Raw genomic sequence first — 21900 nt, 5'->3', positions numbered from 1 at the left:
AAACCGGAGATTAATTTCCTCCTTCTCCCACAGTGCATCAAAGACCCTTGCCCCAGCCTGCACTGCTCTCCATGAGCTCCAACACCTTCCCCTCAAGATCCACCAAGCCAGCCCTCAAGCACCCGCTCCTGTCCTCTCACGGGCCTGGGACATTCTCAGAAAGGTCTGTGGCTGTGGTCATCAAATTCTCACTTAATGTCGCATCTAGGGCCACCTGATGCTGAGGTAATGCAGGTGGCTGGAGGGGGAAAAAGCCGGGGTAGCGGCATCTGAGCAACCCCTGGGTCTAAGGAAACAAAGCCGAGCTTCCAGGACAGATGTTGATCCTGCCCCTGCGAGTTCTGCACTTGGCGGGGAGGAGTGCAGCACTGACTTCTCCCGGATTGTTCCATATGGAAGGAACTTTTTGGCAGAAAAATGGGGAATGTTTTGACTTTTACAAGTTAAAAAAATATATATACAAACAAGCAGACGTTCAGAAACCCATTTAACTGCAGTCCAGGAGCTCCTCCTGCATCTTGGAGGGAGACTGAAGAGACGTGCCTTGCTCCTGGCACAGCCTCCCTCCACAGGCCTGTGTCCAGCGAGGCATGTCCAGTCCTGCCCAGGATTTGGCAAGATGCTCGACATCTTTCGCTTTCCCTGGGAGCCTCTCGTCCTCCTTTCCTGCAGTTTCCTCTCCGTCTTCTGGCTGGTTTTCTCTTGTTGCCACGTCCGCCATTTTCTCCTGCTGCTCACTACCCAGGGCCCCAACCCCGACCTTCGACCTTCGCTCCTGAGGAATGCCCCCCAGGAGAGGCGGTGGGCAGCAGACTTCTGAGGGCTTGGATGTGGGTGGCGTGCCACTGCTCAGCACGGAGGAGCAGACACTCCCTCCTCCCTCCAGTCCTGGAAAACGCTGTCACTCCCTGATGTGGCCCTACCTAGCATTCACATGGGCAAAGACCTGTCCTCTCCCTGCAGACCCGCAGGCCCCGGGACTCCCAGAGGTCCCTCCGAGGTCCACCTTGGGACACTACCAAATTGTGTCAGCTAAGTTCCTTTCCTGTGCTCAGATCCCATGATTTCAAGGAGGACAGGTGACAAGTCATAAGACAGCAGGACTCGAGGACAGCCTGGTTTCCTTCTCCCTGCTCCCAGTCTGGCCCTGTCACCCAACTCACTTAAAATCCTTTCTTTTTCTGTCTCCACAGTAACAGCAGTTTCCCACAGAGCGCCTCTCTGCCGCCATACTTCTCTCAAGGTTGGTACCCGAGCCTTTGTGACCCCCGCCAGCCACCACGTCTGTGGGACTGGATCCCCGCCTCGCTCACAGGCCTTCAGCAAAGGTCTTGCGGTTTCCCCAAAGCACCTGAGGTCCTCAGCCAGGGTTTAGTTCAGTGTCTGCGGGGCATCGAAGACTGCTGGAGTGACAGGAGACTACACGGCCTACCACACACGCACACACACCTACATACCACACACACACGCACACACACACACACACGCACACACACACACACACACACACCACAACACACACACCACAACACACACACACACACACTCTTCACCAGGAAATGGGCCCCACTCCCTCATGTTCCCACAAAGATGCCCCTTTCCTTCCTGCTGTTTCCATACAGAGCTCAGAAGAGTCGCTGGCTTTCTCTGCAGTGTTAGGTTCCCATGGTGAATCTGCCCTTGGGGTGTGGGTTTCAGAGTCTGCGGGAGGCCCAGGGATAGATATTTCAAATGATACTGCTTCTAGGTGTGTGTTCATAGTGTTCTCGAACTTTAATATGCATACAAATCACCTCGGAGCAACCCAGGGACCCCAGTCTGGGGTCCTGCTCTCTCAGCAAATGCAAAATGGCCTCCTGCTCCTAAGGATCATGTACCCAGTGCTGAGTGGGAGGAGAGACCACAGGGTGCCAGCCAGAGCCTCTATGTAGTCAAGTGATGTGATTCTCCTCCTGTCCTCCAGCCACCCAGATCCCTTCCTTGCCCTGCCAGGCCTGGAGGGCACCAACCCGACCTTCTTCAGCTTTTAGCTTTTTATTATCATCTTTGTATCATATTCTGATATGGTCGCAGAGCAATATTTCCAGTTGACCAAATATCCTAATCTTTTTTCATTTATATGCAAAAGAAATAGTTTTAAGTAACTGTACCCCTGTGTCATCTTGCTATTACTTCGTATGTTGTACTTTCTTTTTTCTTCTTTTATTTTTAAATATTTTTTTAGTTGTAGATGGACTCAATATCTTTATTTAATTAATTTATTTTTATATGGTGCTGAGGATCAAACCCAGGGCTTCACACGTGTGAGGCCAGCGCTCTACCACTGAGCCATGACCCCGATGTGTGCCCTGCTCGGCCTCCAGTGGCCTTACTCCAGCCTCCCTGACATCTGCTTAGAAAAACAGTTCTAGAACTTTCTGGGGTTTTAATCCTTCAAATTTTGGACTAAAGTTGTATGTTCCTGCCTGCTCTGATGCTGGGTCCCCAGGCAGTGGGAATGTCTAGGTCTTGACTGCCCATCTCACCACCCCAACAGCAGGGTCGGTCTCCTCGAGTCCCCAGATCCATAGCAGAGTGTGACAAGGTTGTAAATATTTATAAGTTTTCATACCTTGGGAGACACAGAGGTGGTGCATTGTGGTTCTTCATGGTGTCGTGTATGTTTTGATAACAGCGATTACAGGCTCAGTATTTTATCTGGAGCTCAGAGGCCAGGAGCACATTACAACAGTTTTATAACAGCCTGGCCTCCCTGTAGACCACTTCTTTCCTCTTACACTATAGAAGGCAGCTGGCCGGTCTAGGCTGGATGTGAATAAATTTCTTCTGTGCCCTGAAAAAACAAAAATCACCTGGGAATTCAGTAGGATTGGGTTAAGACCTGAGATGCTGTGTTTCTAACAAGTTCCCACGAAATTCGGATATTACTGGATATTATTTGCTGCTACTCTGAAGTAGCAGCAAAAGCCAAAGTAGGACTAAATTGTATTTATTTTTATTCCTAAACAAGTGACTAGCACAAGGAACTCTTAAAATGCTTATTGAACGATAGAATCTCCAAAGACCACAAAGTTACAACTCTACGAAGTGGACTTTACCATATGCCAGGAAACTGACTTAGTGTTAGTGAATTCCATAATTTATTTTTTTAATATGGCCTTTAATGTGAAAGTGCCCAATTTTTAAATGTTGACTTATATTAAAAAAAAAAACAAAACAAAACACTGTGAAGTACAAACAGAAGACTTTTCTTCTTTTTTCTTGTTTTCCTTTTTGGTGGTCATGGTCCATGCGCAGCAACACCAGTGTGGTTTTTAAATAGGAGATTCCATTAGTAAGTTTGAATTGTAGCCCCAAAGCAAACGTTCTTCTGGAGCACACCAACTGTATGCAGTTGTACACATCATTCCACATGCGAGATACCACTGCTGACGCCAGTGGCACCTACTAACTTTTCCACGTTTTCTAAGCATTTGAGATCAGTGTCCTTATTCTATATGGCTTCCCATTCCCTGCCCTAACTTTTCACAATCCCCCAAACTCACTGTTTTCAAACCTACATTTGTGTTACCTACCTGTCCCCTATAAGCATCTGGATTCTGGACACTTCACTGATAGCAATAATAGTAAGTACTTACTTAAGTTCATGCCACAGATTTCTTGTTTTGTGAGTTGGTGACATGGGTATTATTAATGCAAACAGTTAATTGGGGAAGATATTACCCAAATCAAAATTGATCCCTTTTCTCCCAAGACTGCCAGAATACCTGGTCCTCCATCTGTGGCTACTGCAACCCCAGGAAGGGAGAAGTCATGTCATGCATTGTCCAAAAGCCAATTGGAATTCCCTTGAGAAGCCAGATATTAAGGGTGATGAGTGACTGTAATAAAGAGCATATGTGCTCGTGTGCTGTGAATTGTGGCTTTCTGGTGCTGGCCAGTGGGTGCAGAAGCAGAGAGTAATTCCTCAACACTGAAATAGCCATGCGGAATACGCTTGGTTCTATTTCTCTCCTATACTGTTCGATCTCATCCACTCAGCAAGCATTATAAAAATATATAAGTGCTGGACCACAAAATGTGGGCCTGTTTAGGTGTTGGAATCCTGGAGAAGGAAGGCACTGGCAGCTCAGGGTCAGTCTTCTAATCATTTAGAAACAAGGAAGGACACTTTAAATAATCCTGATGACATAGCCCAGGACCCCTCAGCCCCTTCCCAAGTGACTCCTTTCCTCCTGAGTAGCAGAGCAGACACTGATTCCTATGATTTAAAGGCCCCCCGGGGGTTCTCACTGGTGCACAGTGACATATGAGAACCACAGGTTGAAGTCATGGCCCTGACACTGTCACATGATTTGCTTCAACTCTTTGAGCTCATTGCCTCCTGTGCAAAAGGAGCATAATACCTACATTTACTGCTGCTGGGTGGGTTAAGAGTGCTCATTCAAGCTCTGGACAGAGGAGAGCTGGAAAGCATGGGTTGAATGAGCAACTGAGTGATGGGTGAATAGTTAAGAGAACACTCAGTAGTCCAATTCTTCTGTTTTTCATAGTTGTTCTGACACAGAGAGAACAGCCTTGCAACTCTAGTCCACACACACAATCAAACCTTTCCTGAGATGAGGAGACACATTCTCAGAAACTTTCAGGGAACCCTAAGCTAGAAAAAGGTCTTAGAGGAAGTGAGACACAAGTACTGGGTACCTTGTAGGTTCCAGTGTCGACTTTCAGATCAACCAGGTGATCCTTCAGCTAAACCAGCAGTGAGCAAATGTTGGTTCTGAGAGCTGAGAAATAATACTCTCAAGGTGATTTCACCGCATCTTGGGTAACAGATTTCTCTTTGTGAAGACAAGGAAAACATAATCACCATGCATTGGTGGATGAGAATCCATTGCATGTACTGATATCACCAGGACCTCTGAAAAGTCTGTCTCTCGAATGTTCTTTTTTTTTTTAAAAAAAAAATTATTTATTTGTTCTAATCAGTTAAACATACAGCTTGAATGTTCTTACTGATGTTCACATTAAAACAATGATGACATTTTTATAAATGAATCTAGGCCCTCTATATGATACAGCAAGAACATTGAGGAAATCTCTAAATTTTGAGGTTCTGCTCTAAAGTCTCACAGATATGGTTACAGAATAACGTGGCCCTTGTGTTTTTGAGCAGGTAGGAATTATTTTTAAAGCTTCATTTTCTTGAGATGCCAATTATCAGAACAGCGACAGGGCATTTGGTTAAGTGTTAGGAGAAGTAAACAGTAGCTCACGCTACATTTTTAATTGTCAAAATGTTGTACTTCCTTTAAGGCCCCAGCAACCGCCCACCTCTCAGAGCTGAAGGCAGAACCTTGCCCTTGCCAGTGCCGAGCAGACCTCAGCCCCCGTCCGCTGGGGAGGAAGAGGTAATAAAGCACACGTTTGACCATTTTCTTTCCCTAGCAAATGGACCATAAGAAACCCTGTTGAATACTCTTCCAGGCTTCTGTTTTCTATTTTTGTTTTTAATTAAAGGGGAGGGTGCTGGGAACATAGCTCAGTAGTAGTTAAGCCCATTATGCCTGACTTCCTGGGTTCCATTAAAGGGGAGGATCCACATGAAAAATAACATGTGTCTTTTCCTTGGTTCTTTCAGACCCTTGCAGTGGCAAATGTATGTTTTGCTTTAAACAGTAAGAAAAATAATCCCATTTTCTGTTTCTCAGCTTATGAACTTGAAAAAGTTGCACAACTGTTCCATGAACACAGTTTTTTTTTTCATTAAGCATGTTACCCCTGCCAAATTTATTCCATTTTTTAAAAAATTTTACATTTGCAGAATTCACTGGATGAAGAATGGTACATTTCCTACATTACCCGGCCGGAGGCAGAAGCTGCCCTTAGAAAGATAAACCAGGTATTGTGCTACAGTTATTTGAAAGTAGTTATAAATATTAATGGAAGGAGAAGAAGGGAACTGACCTGGACTGAGTCCCAATTATTGGGTGGGAGATCTGTGAGGTGCTGTTCCGAGGCGACCCATTGGTCCAGCTTCTCACCTGTCAGGGTCCATAGCAGTGACTCCTGGCACCGGACTCATTTGGCTGACAGAAACGTCTAAACCAAGGCAATCATCTGATTGGCAGGATCTTAGGAGATTTTTATTAACGAGAGTCTGTCTTGTCGTGTAGCATCAAAAGGAGACGCTCCCAAGTTTCCCACATCTTGCCAGTTCCATCTGCCTCTGAATGCAGTCTCCCTTCATATCTAGGCAGTAAACCTCCCTGTTCAGAGAGGCAGCAGCCATTTTTTGTCTTTCCTCCTGAAATTTTTAGCTACTTCTTTGATATTGTCAAGTCCTAAGCAGATGCCCTGTGGCCCAGTGCTGACCTTTAACCTTAAATCCCTTTATCAGAGGTGGGAAAGCAAAGATTCTTCACCGTTCACATCTAAAGTCCACAGCAGTAGCTCCCAACCTTGGCTGCACTTTAAAACCTTCTGGGGAGTTTTCTGAACATCCTGACTCCTGGGTCTCACCTGAAGAGATTTTGTTTTAATTAGACCAAGTACTTTGTGGGATGAGGGAGTCTTTGAAGCTCCCTGAAGATTCTGATTCCAAGCCAGAGGTGTGTTTGTCTGACAGGGATGTTCTGACTGACTCAATTAACTTGGGATAAAAAGAACAAAGGAAGACTCTTATTGTAGATTGATGATTATTTAAAAGCCATCCTGATTTAGTACGTGGAAGAGGAAGTGGTTTAAATGAGTCTTCCTAAGGAGCTCAATTAATATTAGTTCTTTATTGTGATGTTGTGGTGATTTATTGAGTGAAAGTTTAAAGGAAAGCATGAATCACAAAAAATATATTTTTTTAAAAGTTCAGCAACTATTTTAAAAAGGTAGGAAGAATACACGTGGTCCACATTCAATTGTGTTCAGGTGTTTGATGGAAGAAACGGTGAATCTAGAGATCAAGAGGTTTAGAAAGGGGTGAGTTTCATTGGCTTATGGGGGTTTTCTGACTGGATCAGGAAAGGAAAGCTTAGGGAATTAATTCACAGGAGTAGAAAGCTGTATCTTGAGCTGGCCATTAAAATCCTCTTTCTTGGCCCTTTATCCTCTCAACCACCCATTGTGTGTTTTATTACTGAAAAAAAGATTCCTTTTCTAGGAAGAGGCTTTGGAGAGGTTGGCTTGGAAACATCTCTGATGACATTTCTGTAGCCTCTCTTGATAACCAAGAAACGCAGGGCACATGGATTTGTGGCTGCTGGGGGAGCCGCTGAAGGCCAGTGGACTCCACCGACAGAAGTTTCTAGACCTGGGAGCGGGTCAGCTGCTCTCACAGGCAACAGAGTCCTGACTTTTACTGTTCCCTATTAACGAGAATTTCCCCTTGTAGGATGGCACTTTTCTGGTTAGAGACAGCTCTAAAAAAACAATAAGCAACCCGTATGTCCTCATGGTATTGTACAAAGATAAAGTCTACAACATCCAGATCCGTTATCAGGAGGAAAGCCAGGTCTACATGCTGGGAACTGGACTCCGGGGGAAGGAGGTAAGGACTTGGAGCTTCAGAATTTCTCCCCATGCTCTTTCTACACCTGCCTGCCTCCCCACGGGGAGATTCGCTTAATATTCTCTGGGAGCCCATGCTGGGCAGCAACTTAGAGCTAATTGCCATTAGCAAAGCCCTTCATTATTTGGAGGGGAATAGAGCAAAACATTAACAGTGACTGATTCAGCCATAGGAGTCCTTCTTGTATCTTTTACTCTAAATAATCCAACCTCACATTATAACTTTCAAAATTAAAAAAAAAAGTTAGCATTTAAAAAAAATCTGTTAGATGGAATCAAAGTCCAGTCTCTTCTGTTATTGACCTCTGCCATATAATTTTTAGTATAAGATTACAGTGTACCTAGAAGGCTGTATTTTAAATTAATAACCTCTGGGAAAGGGGAAGAACCAGCACACTTGCTGTGGTGGTTATTTGGACACTAGGGTCTTTTCTTACTGGGCAAGAGGTACAGTTCTGTGACAATGGCCAGATCGCTAAATTGTTGGGCTAAGGCTTAGATTCTCGTGCCAGACAATTTTTTGGGTGGTTGTCAGAATTGATATGAAAGAGGTCCTCTGGGCTGCCTTGTGTAAAGACAGCTGTCAACTAAATGCACCATCCCAAATTGTGCTTTTCTTCGAGTTCAAAGTTGCAGGAGGAAGACCAGTGGACGTGAACATCTCCAGAATGAGAAAAAACTCATTCATGACGCACACTTTTAAGCGATGACAATGTGGAAGAGTGGGACAAAACACGTGCTTTTGTTTAAATGTTGGAACCACTGGAGGCTCCGCCCTCCCAGATTTCCTTGGCCTAGGATGGAAACACACAGGCACAGACTGCTGACTGCGGCTGTCCCGGAGGGAGGCACCCAGGCCCCGAGTCCTGGAGGAGTGCACATTCCTCTGTGGGACACCATGTGACTTCTGACCACATTCATAAGGATGAATGGGGCCTTTCTTGGCCATCAGGGATAGTATAATACAGGCTGTGGGTGAGAACAGTTGGCTGCCGAGTTTCTGTGATTGAGGAGGTGGCAATGGGCATGCAGCAGAGGCTGTGAAGGAACTTCTATACCATGCTGTAGCTGTCACCTCCAGACACTGTGAATGGTGTCTGAGCTCCTGATTCCCCTTCCCTCCTAACCCCGTTAATTACTGGGGTGAATAGGAGGTACTGAAACCAAGACCCCAAACAGAAACCCAAGGAGCAACCAATATTTAGGATTATGACTCCCTATATAAAATTTTAAGAACTTGTTTTTCATTCATTATTTGTTGGGTATTGATGAGGAATGTTTTCAAATTTCTATAGCAGAAATTACTAAAACATCTGCCACAATTTATGTGCCCCCCCCCATTCTAGTTACTTACAGGGTCTACATTATGCAGATTAAAAAAAACACAGTGAAATTCACACTATCCACTCAATGATGACTTATCTTCCTCTTTTACAGGATTTTTTGTCAGTGTCAGATATTATTGACTACTTCAGAAAAATGCCACTTCTGCTCATTGATGGGAAAAATCGAGGCTCTAGATACCAATGCACATTAACGCACCCTGCAGGGTGTCTGTAGCAAGTGAGTCAAGGAGACGGACTTTCCTTTTGCCTCTGTTGTGGACCTGAGAAGATCAACCGACCTTGGTGAATGGACAACGGTACTGAAACCAACCCCTCGACATCGACACGAGAGTTTTGTACTTCCCTTTAAAAACAGTGTTTGAAATGAAGACTGTCAAATATACCATAATTTATTTATTCCTCTTTAATGTTTATAAAGTTCAAGAGTAATATTGTTCATACTTGAAGTCTAGTAGTGTACTACGTACTTCATTTAAAAAAAAAAAAAAAGATGTGTATTTTTGAATGCCCATTTTGAAGTGAAGTAGTTTACATAGCCACAGCAAATTTGGGGCAAGTTTAGAAACACTGAAATAGTAGTAGTTTTTGATATCACATGGAACATAGCCAAGCCTTTGTCAGTCAGAGGTAATCATAAGTTTTTTTATATAACTTAAAAGTTACTAAAATTCTTTTTCTCAGCAGCAATAATTTGAGGCTTCAAAAATATAATGCCACTGGTTCTTATTTGGTGTTTTATTTAGGGGGATTTTGTGTACTTTTTAATGACAAGATAAATGCATGTTGGGATACTTCCTGGGATTAAAATAGTCTTTTGCCTTTCTTTTGGCTTCCTAAACGACTTTACTGACTTTTTTGTTTAGTCCATACTATTATTGTTTGTTTTAAAGCAAATTTAATCTACAGATATCAAAAGGAAACATTTTAAATTTAGAGATGAGACTTTGGTATCAAATAGGTTGACATTTCATCCCCTCCTTGTACCCAGCACCACTATCACACCCTCTACCACCCAACCCAAAAGTAATGCTCAGTTATATAGGCTTCACTGAGTTTCCTGGGGAGATGAAGGAGCAGTGCTTAGATGGTGATGCAATTTCATCAAACTTTGCTATTAGACACTGTGTTAGTTTTCTGTTACTATGACAAAATAGATGAGATAATCAACTCAGGAGGGAAAGTTTATTATTGTGGTTCATGGTTCCAGAGGTTTCAGTCCATGGTTACTTGGCCCTGTTGCTTCTGGTGGTACAGTACATTGAGGTGGGAGCATGTGGAAGAGGTTTGTTCTCATGATGGCCAGGAAACAGAGAGGCAGGGCTGAGGTCCCAGTACCCTACCTTTCAAGGGCACAACCCCAGTATTCTAACTTCCCTTCTGCTAGGCCTCATCTCCTAAAGGCAGCACTGCTTCCAATAGCACCAAGGGTTGAGGACTGGCTTTAACACCATGGGCCTTTCGGGGATATTTATCCAAACAATAGCACTGCTCTTCTGGGTTTTTTCATTCCCGATAAACCTGTCATAAAGTCCCTTCTCTTTCTTCCCAAAGGCAATTAAACGCTTTCCTTCAGTTTACAAATTTCACTTAACAAAAAATAGTCACTGACTTGTGATGGTTTGACTTATTTTTGAGTTTATGATGATTGACAGCAATATTCATTAAGCAGAAATTGTAGTTTGAAGCTCTTCCTGGGCTAGTGCTATACAGCATGATCTTCTCTGGAAGCTGGGCAGCAGATGAGCCAGCCAGCCGTGTGATCCAAGGGCAACCACCAGTGCTCTAGCTAGTGGCATGTTGCTAGTGTTTGGATATAGGCATTCAATATGATGTGCCATATTCAACATAATATAAAAGAGGGTGTTAGATGATTTACCCAAAAGTAAGCTAATGAAAGGTTCTGAGCATGTTTATGGTAAGCTGGGCTGTGGTGTCTGTGTGGGAAATTCATTTTTTATTTGCAGTATTTTCAACCAATAGTGTTTTTTTTCAAAGACGCAACCTCATCATAAATCAAGGAGAATCTGTGGTGGGTATTTAGGAAGCAAAACCCACATTCAGCAAAACAACAAAAACCTACCTTCAGATGTTTCCCTTTGGGGACTTACTACTACACAAGTTTTATTAACAAAAAGTTTTGGGCTCTCTGCTTAACCTACCAGTTTTCTGAGTTAAAGAAAATTATCTTATACCTTAAATTTCACAATCTAATAGAGCATTGGAAGAGGGACAAGTTACCTCGTTAAAATTGATATGCTAAGATAAGGAGTATGTGGAATATGGAGACTTTTAACCAATGATAAAAATAAAAATCTCATTCTTACAAACCAGAAGCTCTCAATTCACTTGAGTCCAGAATTGGATGTTCAAAAGCTGAAAGACCTGTATTCATTTGCATGCTTGCTCAACAGGACATGTTATAACAAGTATTTGTTTAGAGTCAATTCTGGGTTAACACTGAGCCAGGTGCTGGGCAGTGAGGTCAGCTGACACTACACTCCAGGATGAAGTGAAATCAACTTGGGTCTTGCCTCACAGCATTCTCTTTTGCTAAAAAATATCTATTTGGTGGTGAATCATGACGACAACCCAGAGCTTAGTTTTTTAAGTCTCCTGGTGGGAAGGGAGAGAAGTTGGGAACTTTTAGGATAAAGTGTTCCATTCCGCTGCTGTGGTGGAAATCAATGGGAATCTGATGCATTCGTGACCCACACTTTCTTCCTTTCTTTAAACAGGGGCCGCTTCCTTCTTCTGGCTGAGCTGCTCCTTTTTTGCCCTCAGGCCTTATGGTCCCAATCATCACTGCACAGGCCTGTGCTCAGGGATAAGCATCTTTGACCAGTTGGGGTCCTTCTCTGAACTGTTAAAACATGGGCAGAGAGACAGATCTTTCTTCTTTGGGGGCCCCCAAAGGCAATGCTATTTGCCTAGAGTTGTCTGCTAGCTCCTTCTCCCTCCTTCTCCCCACCCTGTGGAGGAAACCAGTCAATCAAAGGAAAGAATGAGGTCAACACACAGATACACAACAGAGACATCAGATGATGTGCGAAGTCCCTGAAATCTACTCCAACTGTGGACAAGTCATGTGACCCAATAAATGTTTCCCTGTTTGTGTGTGCAATACCAGGAGAGCTCTGATTAATGTAAACTCATATGATCCCCATTAATAATTTAGTAACTGGCAACCTAAGCCAAATTCAAGCATAAGACAAAAAGGATAACAGTGCCCATAGTGGATATCCCATGTCACACTCTTGCCACAGTGAAACAATTGAGCCACTCTGAAACATGCAAATAATGAAGTGACCTTCAAGAACATGAAGTGTTTATTTACAGCTATTATTTTTTTAGTATATTAAGTATATTAGTAAATTCAATTCCCACACAAATTTGTTAATTCAACAATAAAAATAGAAATTTCTCACACTATAAACCCCCCTGCCCCCCCAAAAAAAGAAAGAAAGAAAGAAAGAAGTCAGACAGAATATTTGTTAGAAGTAAGGGATACATCAGATAATTCAGACTCTTCAAACAGGGAGTTGCTTCTTTCTGCTTCCTTTAAGTCTTCCATCTTCACAGGGTGATTAAAATGTAGAGTAAGGTCACAAAGCAATAACTGGGAGAGCTCTGAGTAAAACAAAATCATGGCAGACATTATAGGACACATGTCATAAGTAACTCTAATTGCTCTAAGAAGCTATTCCTAATTTAGTTTTTTTCAAATGATTACTGATCAAACTACAATTCAGGTGTGCCTTAGATTTATATACTACATACAGGTATGATGTAAAACTTGACTGGAAATACTTTTTAGGCCCAATAGTCAGCAATTTTCCTACACTGTTAACTAGATTTTTACAAATTTGATTTGTACATTTTTTTGGGGGGGGCGTGTACCAGGGATTGAACCTGGGGGCACTCAACCACTGAGCCACATCCCCAGCCCTATTTTGTAGTTTTTAAATTTAGAGACAGGGTCACACTGAGTTGTTAAGCATCTCACTGTTGCTGAGGTTGGTTTTGAACCTGCAATCCTCCTGCCTCAGCCTGCGATTACAGGTATGTGCCACTGCACCTGGCTACATTTTTATTTAACATCTTTATTTAAGTTATACATGCACATAGAATCAGGTCTACAAGGCAAGTTACAAAAAATAGTTTCTCTCATTTTAACTTTGTTGCTTTTGTTGTATCATGTCCCTTCCTTTTTTTTTTTTTTATTTTATTGGACTGAGGGGGGATTAAGTAGTTTATTCCTATATCTCTAACTGGAATTTCTTTCTAATTTGGAGGCTTGTGCCTTGTGGATATAGCTCTTTCACTCAATCCCTACTCCGCCAATAAGAGGACAGTTCTTGGTAGCTCAAATATTTAATGCTTAATTATATAAATATTTTTCACAGCTGAGTCTTGTAAGTAGGATATGTTGTTTCTTGCAAGCTACCTCCCAAGCACAATAATTATATTCTACTTTTTTCATTGTGTATTAGGACCATATCTCAAAGCCTTAGCAGTTCCACTGCAGCACTCTGAGACAACTGCTCTCTAGGACTGCTGTGCGACTGTGTGCGCCTAGAGAGCTCCCTTCACCATTATCTTAGGGACTCCCTTTCCACCCCTTCCCTTCTGTGGAGTGGCTCTTTTCCCAGAATCTTCATGCATCTCTCTTTTGGTCTGCTACTTGTTTGGACACAGGTTCAGTAACTTCCAGGGGCAAGAGGAGCTACATAATCTAAAAATTTCCCTTTAATGTCCAATTATGCAGGTTGTCTACCTATAGAAATTCAAATTGGAAACTATTTCTGCAGATTTCCAAAGGCACTGCTGCACTGTTTTCTAACTTCCATGTTACTATTGAGAATTTTTACGATATTCTCAATCCCTATCATCTTTTCAGACATTTGAATGCTTTTTTTTGTTCTCTCGGTATTCTGAAATTTCACAATACTATGCCTTGGTATGTGTATCTATTTTCATCCATTGTGCTGGGCTCTTCCATTGTAGAAATTCCTGTCCTTTAGCTCTGGGAAAATTTCTCAGATTATGTTTTCAATGAATTCTTCCTATCTATTGTCTATGTTCTAACAGTATTTATTAAATGTTGTACTTCCTTCACTGATCTTGTCACTATTCTTACACTAAAATTTTCCATCTGTTGTTTTGCTCTATACCCTAGGGGGATTTCTTCACTTTACTTTTCAGTCTTTCTAGAGTTTTTCACTTCTACTTTCATACTTTAATTTCCAAGCACTCCCTTTTGCTCCCTAAATATTTTTATAGTATCTTATTTCTTTTTAGTGGCTTTAGCATCTTCTCCAACTTCTCTGTGGATATTAATAGTAGTTTCCTGAAGTTTTATCTCCCTTCAGAAATTGTTTCTCTCTCACTGATTTCTAAGTTTTGCTTTTCATATTTAATGCCTTCCTCAAATATCTGTTACACCACAGTTTTGGCAGAGGTTTAAGATCATGACAATAAAAAGAACTGGAAACTCCATCTCACAGTGTTTATATTATTGGGTAACCATTCTGGATTATTTGGTTGGGGGAATCTCTACTTTCTTTAGGTCTTTATTCTTAGGTGATCAAATTCCTGAAAGAAAAAAAAAATCTGAAGGGTATAAATCTGGCTTTAAGTGTTTTGGTGGCCATTTTAGGATGTCTAACAATTTAGTATGTAAACTTTGTCTAATATCCTATTTTCAGTATAGTCCTCTCCCTAAACTGTGTCTGGTGGCTCCAGGAAGACATTCCTTGTTTTAACCATGGCTTTAATGTCACAGAAGGTGGATGGTTGCCCAGTTACAGGGCAGAAGAGACCTCAGGGATTTATGATTTCTTAACATTTAACTAGTGTTCCCAGTTATCCAGCTCTGCTCCACCCTCATTTCTGGACAATTCTGGGGTCACCATGTATTGAGTCTTGAGAGTTTATTTCTTGGTTGTAGCCAATCATCTTAAGAGTTCAGAATTTTGTGGACATCAGAGTTTAGACTTATTTCTTCCCTTTGTATCTATTTTGTTGTTATTTATTCATCTCTTAAACCATATAGATTTCTGACTCTTTATAAATTTTAAAATTAGGTCTACTACTCACTAGTTGCTTGACTTTGATAAAATTAACTAACCTATTTTACACATCTGTCATTGTCCAACCTTATAGCATTATTATTACAATTAATTGAATTCACTTATGTGGAGCTCTTAGAAGAATACCTAAATCATGTAAAATTCTGTTATCCATTGACACTATTATTTTGGGAAGAAGTGAAGAAGAACTGAAGCATTCATTTAGTCCTTACCAGAAATTTACCCTTCTAGTCTAGCTCTTTAGGTCCTCATATACTAACTGCGTGACTACCCTACCCACACAATTTTTCAGGTACATGTTTATCATATTTATCATCTCTATTTACTTCCTGAAAGAATATTTCACAAATAATCAAATCTTGGAGGAATGGAAAGACTAATTGTTTCAAATGAGTTCAAGCATCCAGAAACATTATTTTTTATTTAATAAAAATTTTCAAGAAGCCCTATCAAGAAACTGTGTTAAGTGATAGAAATACTCTTAATGAGCCTCCAGTTGGGCAGGGAGAGAAAAAGCAAATAGATATACAATTACAACACAGTATAATACGTTATAGGGAAGGGTAAAAGGAAAACATATGAGTTCAAAAAAAGCAATGTAAGTGACCTCAACAAATAAGGAGCAGTTAACCTAGTATGGAGAAGGTGAGGTGTAGTAATGGGATTTCAGAAGGCCTATGTATTAGGGCACAGACACAAAACAGATACATGGTTGTGCTAATAATTCAGTATCATCAAAGCACAAAATATGCAGGGAAAAAAGGGTGAGATTAGAGAGGGAGGCAGGGCCAGATCTCAAAAGGATGTATTATACAATCCATTCTAGAAGTCTTGGATTTCATCCTGAAGATAATGGTGAATCAAGGAAGGTTTTCAGAAGATTTTCATTTTAGGAAGAGAATCTTCACATAGTGTTGATATTTTGAGAGATAATAAAAGTTAATCAGATTTCTTTGTAACAAACTTCTCATTCTGTTAATATTCACTGTGAATTTGTGAAATATACAGTATAAAGCACTTCCCCAACTTTTTGACCATTAGAAAATATTCTGTTTTCTTGCATATCATCTATTAACATCTCTTGAGACAGCAGGGTTCACAGACCAAAGTTTGAAAAATGCTACCCTAGGGAATACTTTTCGTTGGGACAAAGCAGAACAGGCACTCACTATTTGGTGCCTAACTAACAGCCACTCCCTTCTTCTCCTTGGTGGCACAACTTGGTTCCATTTGAGGTGCTCCTTTCCCCAGCTCCCGCAGTGCGTTCTGACTGGTCCAAACTGGTCTTGGCAGTCCCATTCCCCTTGGCTTTGGCTGCTGTAGGAATCCGCAAGTGATGCAAATCTGGCCAATGAAAGGAGAGGGGAAATGTGCTGCAGGCATCTGGGGAATGACTTAAATAGAGACAGGCAGAGATAATGTCTGTATATGGCCATCTCTGAAGGTAAAGTGAGTGATAAAGTGAGTGAACATGACAGAGAAAAAAGATGGGAAGAATCTGGTCTCTAATGAAATCTTTAAGCCTCTGAATTCACTCTGGGGATGCTCTCCATTAGATCTAAACATTCCTTATTGCAGAAGTCACGCTAAGTTGATATTTTATTACTTGAAGCTGGAGGACTCACCACTAATAAAGGCTATCTTCAAATATTCAAGAGTGGTAAGAAGAATAACTACATATTTGATGTAGTTTTCATGGTTAGAATAAGACCCACAGATAAAAGGAACAAAGGAACAGATTCAGCTAGTCCATAAAGAGGAACTGTCAAAAACGGGTTGGGTTGACTGATGATACGGAGTTCCCCAAGACACGGAATGTCTGTTCAAGGATAGATTATCCATAGAAATAGTATATCATGGAAATTTCACATACCTAAGATAAAATAATGGAATATTTTTGTTTGGTGACTGACTAAACATGAATTATAAGGTCTGCTATCACTCTCTGAACATGGTTAAAATAAAGAATCTGTAACTCACAGAATCAAAATTCTTAATTTGGAATGAACCTTAGGGACTTACTGAGTCCCTAAAAGTTGCAGAATTTTGTAGAATGTGTCATAATCACTGAATAGTGTGCTGAAGGAAAGGAAGAGAGGTAAATTTAGACATTAGACAACATGAGAAGCTTGTTAGTGTTAGGGATAAGAACAGGATCTTCTAATTCCTGGGTTGACCTGATTCATTTTACTGTCAACATTTCCTAATAGAGAAATCCAACACAAATTTGCTCTACCATTTACTTTATAACAACATGCAAAAGTTTTAATTTAGTGATTTTATTCTTACCTTTCATCTTCTTCAACTCCAAAGAGATTGTGTTAATGTCTTTAATCATGGCTTCCACCTTTTGTTTATGATCAGTAACATTATTCTTAAACATCTGTTTTAAAAGAAGAAAAATGACATATAAACCAGAAGTATTTATGTGTACTTTAAAAATACTTGAACTTTTAGCATTTCTAAAAAAAAATTACTTCAGAACTGATACTTTATTTTTAGGCTTAGTATCTGGCTTCATCTAACATAGAAAGACATCATCAATGTGTTTTATAATATTTTTCCAAATGAAAACAACTCCTACTGGAATTCTTGGGATAAAGGTGTTTTGGTTTTTTTCTTCTTCTTTAATTATACCATATCCACAAGATGGGGCCCTTACAATGGAAATGAAGATGGCCTCTTTTCAGAAAGCCTCAGTACTTATATACCACCTTACAATTTAGCAGATATACAACACTCTTTCTGATTTTGTTTATGTAAGTCAATGTCTCTAATTTATTCTTGAGTGACATGATCCACTTATGATTTTTTTTAAGTACACAGTAAAATCAAAATAGGATTTGATTATAACTCAGATGACAAAATGGCTACTTTAGGGTTAGGAGTTAAGCAGCACACATTTTAATTTGGGTTAAAGGAAGTGTATAAGTCAACACATTACCATGTTATATACAAAGTATTTTACATGTACTTAATCCAATCAGATACAAGTATAAAGACACGTGATTGAATAGAAACTAACCTCAGCCCTCAGATGTCTCTCAAAATGACTAGAAAAATAACACACAATTAGCACACAATTCCTCCAGCAGTGTGAAAGCTGGGCAGTTAAGGGTCAGGCTGCTTGCCCAAAATAATGAAAACTAACCTTTAAATCAATCCTTGCAACTGCCTTTTCTTGAACCAGAGGAATTTATCCTATTTTACTCACTTCAGAGACACTGTAACAGAAATAGTTTTGTTTTCCAGACATCAATCAGTAAAATGCACTTCACACCCCCTTTTAAGGCTCTCTGTGCTACAAAGGGAGTGTCAACAACCTTAGCTGGGCATGCCAAACCAAAAGATAAAGGGCTGAGGGGAAAGGAAACACGATTTTAAAAAAAAAAAAAAAGAGAAAGTAATAAAGAGGGTGGGCAGGGCTGGGGTGGTGGAATTAAAGTACTTTAAAAGCAAAGAATAAGTGTAAAACTAAAAATAAAAAGCAAGAGTAAAACCAACTGGGCAGCAAAATGCCCAAGTGAATGGATTCCGCCCGCTAGGTGTGAGTGCCCACAACAGGCGACCAGGGCCAGGAAGAGTCTGGCCTTCTCCAGCGAGCTGGACACAGCTGGCGGTAGGGGTGGTTAAACTGCGCTTCACCAGGAGGTGAGGCAAGAGGCCAGAAGTGGAGACCCTGCTCTGGGGACAGCATATCTGGGTCCAGGGAAGCCAACGTGTCACAGATCAAAGGCACGTAGGCCACTGAAACACTGGCCCTTCCCAAGGGGCAGGGTCCGCAGTGGCCAGGACCATGGCAGGTTTTCCCTAAACCCCGCCCTGTTGACCCAACCGCTGCAGCAGCCCACCCTGGCCTTTCCTGTGCCCAACTGCAGCCCAACGGCCGCCGCACCCGGGGAAATGGATGGTTTCCCAGCCGCCCTGGATCGCAGCTGGGGGGGTCCCTGGCCACCTGTCAGCCCAGGCCCTTCCCACCTAACCGCCCGGAGGAGCCCAGGAAGAGCCCCCGCAAGGACCACCTGCCTGCCCGGTGGCTGGAGAAGGAGCCTGGAGAGTGCGGTCGTCCTTGCCCTCCGACACCCCACTGGGCTAGTTAACTGAGTAACCCCGCCGGCCCTGCCCCTCAAGCGCCGGCCCTCAGCACCCACCTGGCCAACGGTCAGGAAGCTCTGACTGCGAGGCGCGCTGAGCAGGCGCTGACTCAAGGCCGGCTTCCTGATTGGCCGGCTTCTCCACCTGGGAATATCTGATTGGCCGGCTCCTCCACCTGGGGCTTCCTGATAGGCCAGCTCTACAGCCCGAGGCATCCTGGGAAGTGCAGCTCTTGGCTTTCGTCACTAAGGAGAAGGTTCTGGAAGCCAGGCTGCAAGTGAACCCCTGGATGAGGAAGGTGCTGACGTGTCCCCCTTTGAGGCCAGCCCCTGGGCCCAGACTGCTTGGTTTTGAATCCTATTCCGCCATTTGTTTAGCTGCAGTGTAGCCGGAGTCCCAATGCGCTCATCTATCATACGGGATGACAGCTGACTTTGTTATTTTGAGAGTTGAGATAATTCCTTCAAAGTGCTCGGTGCTGTATAAGTGCCCCATAACTGTTAGCTCTTATTATTCCGATACATTTTTTTTTACAGATGAGTAAAGAGTATACAGTAAGCTGAGAGGTACCGTGGTGTCTTGCCAAGCGGAGAGGCTGGGATTCAAGCCATCTTTGCTGGATGCAAGGGGACTCTCACTCATCCCTTGGTGCTGGCCCACAGGTTTTACGTGGTGCCCTGGTTATTGTCCTAGTCTTGGTGAGGAGCTTGGTCTCCTCCACCTCAGGTGCTAGGAAGGTCTGCACCTTCTCTAAGCTTCCTCTGTAATGCACAGTAGCCACTTGAACCAGTGCTTTCCTGACAAGCCACAGAGTAGCCTGTTCGTTATTATTCATTTTAACCATGGAGAATTTATTATCTAATCCAAAGCTAGGTGAGACACGTGGGCTATACCAGTATTTTCCAGATTTCACCCAGGGATGGTCAGGGTAATGAATGCTTGACATAACCTCGTACTACTGACGTTACTATTATTACCTCTATATTTTAAAATTTACTTCCTTTGAAATTTTAAGTTTACTTTTAAATCTGTAGGTCATCAGTGTAAATGGAATAAAATATTAACAGAAGGTTAGAGGAAAAATAAAGAAAATGAAAATAAGACAGTATTTTAAATAATTAGATGAGCTTGCCTCCTGATCAATGAGGGATCTTTGTTAAAGGGTCTTAATGTTAGAGAAGTGTTAAAGGCAGTGTAGGGAAAACAGACATTCTTCTGAATAAAATCAAAGATTTTTAAAGAGCTGAAAGAGGAATACCTCTCATTGCTTGGGTATACATTGTTTAATGCCTATGTTGCCACATGTAGATATCCCTCCTATTACTGGTGGGACATGTCCCCTGCTTTTTAGAATTTAGGATTATACACTCTCCAATAATTATTCCCCTTCTAAGACTTCTTAATTCTCAATGTGCTATATGTTCCTTTCAAAATCCCATAGGCAGCTTCTTGAATAAACCCTACCCAACTCTGCAGTTTCACAAAAGCCTCTGTACTGATGCATGCTTCACATGATAGTTTAAATGTAAGCACTGGTGGTATTTGTTTCTGCATGTGTGCTGAGTGTGTTTCATGTAATACTCTGAGTGCTGAGTAAGGTATAAAAAAGAGTCAACAGAACAAAACTCTTTGGATACCCACTGTCTGTCATATGTATGTCAGAAGCTTTAATTTTCTGATAACCTAATCTATGGACAAAGAAACTTACTCTCACCTCAGTTCCTGCTCAAGGGTTCAAGGCCAGGAAAGGACAGAACCTTGTACATCCTATTTGTGCGATTCTGGGTCCTTCCATTATTTCCTCTATGATATGTTGTCTTATAGAACAGAGTGCCACCTGCCTTCGGCTGAATTAAGGACATTAACAATACAAATAAGACAAGAGCCGGCATTGCTGTTTTATAAAAGCAAGGGTAATTAACATCAAAACAAAAGGAAAAATAAAAGGAAGAATAAAATTTCAGAGTAAGGCTAACCTAACAGAAAGTTTACCAGATATATCCTTATTTTGATGCAGACAAAAGAAAACTTCTCCCCAGACCTACAGGATTCCCTCTGTATGTTTGGAAGCACCCTGTAGATAACAACAAAAGAAAATAAGCTATTTGGGAGAAGTTGAAAACAGTAGGTGAGGGAGCATAGCCTTAAGACCGAGGACCCTAAAGATCAAGCGATGGCAGAGTTGGCTTAGGCAGGACGTGGTGTCCCAAGCTCCCAAGCACATGGAACTGTTTCAGGAATGAACCAAGAATTTTCAGGAACTGCCCTGCCTAACCATGGCTAGGATCTACCTTACCAGACTCACAGAACTTTTTCATGGGATCTAAAGTCTTTTCTACCCACCCCAAAGCTCTGATTTTTTTCTTATAAATAGATTCAGATGACTGCATATGAAACAGGACCTCATTGAGCTGTTCATTCACAAAGAAGTTTCAACTTTGTGTTTCTTTTAACTAAGTGTTATAAGGAAAAAACAGATTAAAAACTCAGAAAAAAAAACTAAAATAATGTATTTTCATCCATAAAATTATCTTGGAGGAATGATGACTACTTGTTGTTGTATTTTTACCTCCTTAAACAACTATACATCTGTCTTTTTGGTTTTTCCCTAATAAGATAAAACTTTTAAAACATGATCTACTACTTAATGCATGAGACTATTATAGTTAAGACCCTTAAAAAAAAAATCTGTCTTCTTTAATCAGTCTGTGAATACAACAGTTTCCTGGAACCCAACACAGGTTGTGTTGCTGTTGTTGATTCTAATGCTAATCAAATGAAGGAGATTAAAAGGCTGGTAAATTCCC

General features: G+C 41.6%; 2 protein-coding genes across 3 annotated transcripts in view; one reads left to right on the top strand and one right to left on the bottom strand.

Annotated features, from left to right (window-relative positions):
* The window catches only part of Lcp2 (lymphocyte cytosolic protein 2), a 43082-nt gene extending 33335 nt beyond the window's left edge, over nucleotides 1–9747 (top strand). The window contains exons 16-21 of the mRNA XM_046421357.2: nucleotides 34–163; nucleotides 1194–1243; nucleotides 5317–5411; nucleotides 5825–5902; nucleotides 7388–7543; nucleotides 9001–9747. Of these exons, the coding sequence (XP_046277313.1) occupies nucleotides 34–163; nucleotides 1194–1243; nucleotides 5317–5411; nucleotides 5825–5902; nucleotides 7388–7543; nucleotides 9001–9123 (632 nt within the window). The 3' untranslated portion in view covers nucleotides 9124–9747. The remainder of the gene's footprint in view (nucleotides 1–33; nucleotides 164–1193; nucleotides 1244–5316; nucleotides 5412–5824; nucleotides 5903–7387; nucleotides 7544–9000) is intronic.
* A 2470-nt stretch (nucleotides 9748–12217) lies between these two features.
* CUNH5orf58 (chromosome unknown C5orf58 homolog) lies at nucleotides 12218–21635 on the bottom strand. 2 transcript variants are annotated; one of them, XR_006846525.2, is made up of 5 exons: nucleotides 19150–21635; nucleotides 18150–18222; nucleotides 17288–17381; nucleotides 16168–16342; nucleotides 12218–12536 (listed from the first exon to the last, which is right to left on the bottom strand). XR_006846525.2 is itself a non-coding variant. In XM_046421358.2 (4 exons), exons 3-4 carry the CDS (start codon nucleotides 17379–17381, stop codon nucleotides 12385–12387), a joined length of 246 nt encoding a protein of 81 aa, XP_046277314.1. In that variant the 5' UTR covers nucleotides 18150–18222; nucleotides 19150–21635; the 3' UTR covers nucleotides 12218–12384. The 2 variants fall into 2 exon arrangements, 1 of the variants encoding a protein (XP_046277314.1); XM_046421358.2 differs by lacking the exon at nucleotides 16168–16342.
* Between the last annotated feature and the right edge of the window lie 265 nt (nucleotides 21636–21900).

The sequence above is a fragment of the Marmota monax genome, unplaced genomic scaffold (assembly GCF_021218885.2).
Source record: "Marmota monax isolate L192 unplaced genomic scaffold, Marmota_monax_Labrador192_F-V1.1 WCK01_AAM20220418_F8-fsc00084, whole genome shotgun sequence".
Taxonomy (NCBI): domain Eukaryota; kingdom Metazoa; phylum Chordata; class Mammalia; order Rodentia; family Sciuridae; genus Marmota; species Marmota monax.
This window is presented reverse-complemented; position numbering and strand designations above follow the sequence as displayed.